At 40.2% G+C, this 5,888-nt stretch overlaps 1 protein-coding gene across 2 annotated transcripts; it reads left to right on the top strand.

Annotated features, from left to right (window-relative positions):
- Nucleotides 1-2,082: 2,082 nt before the first annotated feature.
- LOC140577579 (uncharacterized) lies at nucleotides 2,083-5,821 on the top strand. 2 transcript variants are annotated; one of them, XM_072715993.1, is made up of 5 exons: nucleotides 2,083-2,176; nucleotides 2,478-2,583; nucleotides 3,790-4,534; nucleotides 4,756-4,974; nucleotides 5,397-5,821. In XM_072715993.1, the coding sequence occupies exons 2-5, from the start codon at nucleotides 2,481-2,483 to the stop codon at nucleotides 5,605-5,607; spliced, it is 1,278 nt and encodes a 425-aa protein (XP_072572094.1). In that variant the 5' UTR covers nucleotides 2,083-2,176; nucleotides 2,478-2,480; the 3' UTR covers nucleotides 5,608-5,821. The 2 variants fall into 2 exon arrangements, with proteins under 2 accessions (XP_072572094.1, XP_072572098.1); XM_072715997.1 differs by having other exon boundaries at nucleotides 2,084-2,176; nucleotides 3,790-4,210; nucleotides 5,397-5,816.
- The last annotated feature ends 67 nt before the right edge of the window (nucleotides 5,822-5,888 follow it).

Here is a 5,888-nt window from a genome sequence, read left to right as displayed (position 1 = left end):
TATTGCCCCCTGGCCGGGCGCTTCTACATTGGGGTTTACCGCAGTGGACGAGAGGGTAGCCTCCCTTCACCTTCGGGTAGGGGGATGGATCCTGACTGTTGTTTGCACTTATGCGCCAAGCGGCAGTTCAGAATACCCACCCTTTTTGGACTCCTTGGAAGAGGTGTTGGAGAGCACTCCTCCTGGGGACACTCTTGTTCTGCTGGGGGACTTAAATGCTCACATGGGCAATGATTGTGAGACCTGGAGTGGCGCGATTGGAAAGAACGCCCCCCCCCCCCCGATTTGAACCTGAGCGGTGCTTTGTTATAGGATTTATGTGCTCATCACGGATTGTCCATAATGAACACCATATTCAAGCATAAGGGTGTCCATATGTGCACTTGGCACCAGGACACCCTAGGCCGCAGTTCGATGATCGACTTTGTAGTCATGTCATCGGACTTGCGGCCGCATGTCGTGGACACTCGGGTGAATAGAGTGGTGGAGCGGTCAACTAATCACTACCTGGTGATGGGTTGGCTCCGCTGGTGGGGGAGGAAGCCGGCCAGGCCTGGCAGACTTAAGCATATAGTGCGGGTCTGCTGGGAAGGTCTGGCGGAATCCTCTGTCAGGAGGAGCTTCAACTCCTACCTCCGGCAGAACATCTCCCATGTCTCGGGGGAGGTGGGGGACATTGAGTCCGAATGGGCCATGTTCCATGCCTCCATTGCGGAGGCGGTTGACCGGAGCTGTGGCCATAAGGTGGTTGGTGCCTGTCACAGTGGCAGCTGATGGGTATCGGTGGGCCAAGCAGAATGCAGCTTTGGCGGTCGCCAAGGCAAAAACTCGGGTATGGGAGGAGTTTCGCAAGGCCATGGAGAACGACTTCTGGACGGCTTCGAGGCGATTATGGTCCACCATCCGGTGGCTCAAGACAGGAAAGCGGTGCAGCATCAACACTGTTTATGGTGGGGACGTTTTGGGTCAGTGTAGGGAATACTTCCAACGAGGAAGCAGAGTCTGGGGACTTGGGGGTGGACTCTATCCCTCTAGAGCCAGCTATCCCACCGCCGGGATATGACAGAAATTTCGCCGAACCGTCTAAATAACTCTGCAATTTTTTGTCATATAAACATTAAAAAAAACACCATCAGAAAGCTTGGATGGTCTACTTTTCAAATATATATATAGGTAGGAACTAAATATATTTTTACAGCCTCGTGATACGAATAGAAAGAACAAGAGTGACTGACTTAAGTGTCTGCGTCTCGAAGCAGCTCTGATCGCCTTCCCGCTTGCAATTCACGCTATTCGCATGATAATAACATGTTAATCTGACAGTTGGTATTGGGTAAAGAAATATGTGAATATGCCCATTGTAATTGAAATAAACAATAGCACATGTCTGGGTAGTGTTTACACTGATCGGCTACAATATGGCACACGGATACGTTTTTGCCACTGAAGCTTTGCGCCAGTGTTGCCACTCACACCTGCCCTGCTATGGTAGCATCAGCAGTGATATGTGGGCGCTGCATCGGTCTGTCATGGTGAAGAAAGAGCTGAGCCAAAAGGCAAAGCTCTCGATTTACCAGTCGATCTACGTTCCTACCCTCACCTATGGTCATGAGCTAGTGACCGAAAGAACTAGATCGCGAGTACAAGTGGCCGAAATGAGTTTCCTCCGCAGGGTGGCTGGGCTCTCCCTTAGATACGGTGGCCGAGAGAGCTCAACGCGCTGCAACTCCAAGAAAACACATGCAAACATAAAAAAAACCACAACAAATTAAGAAAACGTCTCCATCAGTTTGACAACACAGGCGCTGCAAATACGGAAACGCGCTGCAAACACAAAAAACGCGATGCAAACACAAAAAACGCGATGCAAACACAAAAAAAGCGCTGCAAACACAAAAAAAGCGATGCAAACACAAAAAACGCGCTGCAAACACAAAAAACGCGATGCAAACACAAAAAAAGCGCTGCAAACACAAAAAAGCGCTGCAAACACAAAAAACGCGCTGCAAACACAAAAAAAGCGCTGCAAACACAAAAAACGCGCTGCAAATAGCAGGGACCACAACGGAAATGTTTCAGGGGGACCTCAAAAAGTGACAAACCCATCTGGGAGCTCAGCTGACTATTTGTTCAGTGGCTTTTGGACAGAGCGGAGGTTTTGTCCGTGAACTGAAAGGTGGGTTTTTTTTTTGTTTATTTTAACATCCCGATCATACCATTAATTGGTCTATTGGACATTATTAGACTAATCTGACGAATCACACACATAACTGTGGAACGTTATTTTAATGCTATGTTAGCTAGAGTTACTCTGAGAAAAACTGTAGGCAACAAGCAAGTAAAACTAACCCCTGTTTTTTTTTTTTCCTCACATCTGCATTTTTTCCTCTGCTGTGAAAATGTATATATTACAGGCATTTACTAGTTACAAGTTATATATTTTAGCACTAAACAGTCACAAACATTTCCTCCGCCAGGCTATGTATTGTCCATATTGTGGACACGATTTACCTGGACATGTTGGACGCTTTTGTGGCACCTGTGGTATCAGCATTCAATTTTTGGCACCTTTTCTACAGAATGGTATGTATATATATATATATATATATATATATATATATATATATATATATATATATATATATATATATATATATGTGTATGTATGTATATATATGTGTATATATATATGTGTATGTATATGTGTATGTATATGTGTGTTTATATATATGTGTATGTATATGTGTATGTATATGTGTATGTATATGTGTATGTATATGTGTATGTATATATATGTGTATGTATATGTGTATATATATATATATGTGTATATATATGTATGTATATATATATATATGTGTATATATATATATGTGTATATATATGTATGTATATATATATATGTGTATATATATGTATGTATATATATATATATGTGTATATATATGTATGTATGTATATGTATGTGTATGTATATATATATATGTGTGTGTGTGTGTGTAGGGATATGTGGAATGTATTGTCATTGTTGCATAAAAGTGAGACCAATTTTTAGCCAAGGCTGAACAATAAAGTATGACTAACTAACTAACTATAATATCAAAGGTCAATTTGACCCATTTTCATTTTGAGTTGTCTGAAATACTGAAATACTTTTTTCCCTCTTTTTTTTGCTCCTTGAAATTCATTCACCTCATTTAGGGTCATGAACTTATATGCAAGTTGTGGACACAATGTGTTATGAAAAGTATGAATTGAACCCATTGGGTATGCAATGATTATGTTGAGTCATTCTGACCCTAACACTTTCACATGCATAGGTAGTTGGACATACCTAAAATAAAAACATTTCTTTGATGTACATTGTCTTATTCTCACTGCACTGAGAAGACGAAAGGGAGCTTTCCCACATTTCTTCTCAGTGCTGCTACAGACTTTGTCACACACAATCACATGTACACTAATTTATTAACAAGTTGAACCAGTTAATAGTATGACATATAGAACTAAACACAAGTACATTGCACATGTTTTTTCAATATCAACATAGACCTCTCAATACGACCTGTTTAAAAATAGTAAGCTTAAATGCCCGTCCAATGCCAGGTGTTCTTTGTGCCTTTTAGTACCTGGATTTGTGCACAAATTTAGGTTAAATACATTTCTCAACCTGTATCAAACAGTTGACCTTTTTATTTCTTTGCTACTGCTGATACATTTTTATGTTTGTGTAAGATTATATTTGTGGATTCCTGCATTCTTAATGACACTGTTCTCTTTTCCCTTCAGATCCAGGATCAATGTCAGATGAACTCATGGAGGCAGGCCTAATAAGTAAATATTTCTCAGAGGGCCACACCTATGACGTAATCCTTGATTTTCTCAAAACAAGGCACAACATCTTCCTGAGCCTGAGCACTTTAAAGAGAAAACTGAAAAATGCTGGCCTAACAAGGAGAACAGACTATAGTCCCATTGAAACTGTCAATGCAGTGATAACACATGAACTGACAGGCTCTGGACAGCTTTTAGGTTACAGAGCTCTGTGGCAGACATTGCGACAAAAGTATTTCCTAACAGTTAAAAGGGATGATGTAATGCATGCAGTTCGCAGACTGGATCCATCTGGAGTTCAACTTCGTCATAGACGCAGGTTTATCCGAAGAGGATACTTTACAGCAGGACCAAACCAAGTGTGGCATATCGATGGGTATGATAAGCTCAAACCATTTGGTGTTGCCATCAGTGGCTGCATTGATGGATTTTCTAGGAAAGTGATGTGGCTAAGAAGTGGCAGCTCTAATAACAACCCCGGGGTAATTGCTTATTATTACATGAAGTGTGCATCAGAGTTTGGAGTTCCAGCACGTCTTCGCACAGACTGTGGGACAGAAAATGGCACTATGGTAGCCATTCACTGTGCATTAAGAGCACAGTATACAGATGATTTTGCAGGAGTCCTCAGTCACATGTATGGAACATCAACTGCAAATCAGCGTATCGAAAGTTGGTGGTCCTTTTTCAGAAAGCAGAGGTACATGTATCTATTTAGTCACTTAGTTTTGTGTGTGTGTGTGTGTTGTCACATGACAGAGGTTTTCAGCTGTCAACATTCATTATATGAGAATATTGAGAATAATGAGAATCTTTTTTTCCCCTGATGGTATAAAGTTTGCTTTACATTGATTTCATTTCCATATAAATTTTATTCAGCACTAAACTAAAACATTGTGTATACTGTCATTCCATCACTAGGACTCAGTTCTGGATTGATTTGTTCAATGACCTGAGAGAGAGGCACCTTTTCAACGGCAGCCACGAGCATAAGTGCCTTCTGCGTTATGTCTTCTTGGGCATCTTGCAGAAAGACCTTGATGAGTACAGAGAACTTTGGAATAACCACACCATCCGACCTGTTCGTCAGTCATCTTGTCATTCTGGTAAACCAGAAGCCATGTATCACCTGCCTCACAGGTTCGTATTTAATCCTTGCAATATGTGACCATATTCAGTAAATATCAAATAAAAAATTTTTTTCAGTTTATCATTAGTTTTTTACTTGATCAATTCCACACTTGACGATTATTACATTTTAAATCATAACTAGATTATTATTTTAAAAATAATTCAGACACTCTTAGACAAAAACGTACAATGCATGAAGCAAAAAGGTGGAAACTTCTGGTTCACAAAGTGTGTTTGTAGTAGAAGCAAATGTGAGAACCATATTTGACAACAGATGTTCTCAACATTAAGAGTCAACCTTTGGCTTATTTGTCTTAAAATTCAAGACTATTTAAAAATTGGGTTATAATTTTTTCATTTTAGGATTTATAGTTTTTATTACACATTTTTGTAATGAGTTTACTTATGTTTTGATTTCTGACTGGCCTTAGGTTTGATGCAAGGGATTGTGGATTCCCAGTGTCACAACAAGTTATTCAAGAGTTTGAGGACATTCTGCCACCACAGCGCAGTCTTTGTGGCGATGGTAATCTCCAAGGTCAATTTACGGACTTACAGAGACAGAGTGGGCTTTTTTCACCAGTCAACTGGATAACTGCTGTTGAGAATTACATAACACTCAAAAATATGTCTGGACTTTAAAATGATTGTTGAAGATTTTTATTAGTCAGTATGTCAATGAATCAAGTATAATCAAGGTGAATCGAGCCATTTATGTATCTAGTTATTCTACCACTATTCTAAACCTATGTGTGAAATGTATAGAACATGCCTTGAGGAAAACTGTATAAAAGAGGGTGCGAACAAAGACTCCACAGATTGCTCTGTAGAGTTCTCTCTACCTTGTCTCTGGCAATAAAGTCATCAAAACCCAAGACCCGGGAATATTTCTTCAAGTGGGACAGAGGGAAACCAATACATGA

This window comes from Paramormyrops kingsleyae, chromosome 1 (assembly GCF_048594095.1).
Source record: "Paramormyrops kingsleyae isolate MSU_618 chromosome 1, PKINGS_0.4, whole genome shotgun sequence".
NCBI classification, from domain to species: Eukaryota; Metazoa; Chordata; class Actinopteri; order Osteoglossiformes; family Mormyridae; genus Paramormyrops; species Paramormyrops kingsleyae.
Note: the sequence above shows the minus strand (reverse complement) of the source record. Positions and strands in the feature narration are given on the sequence as shown.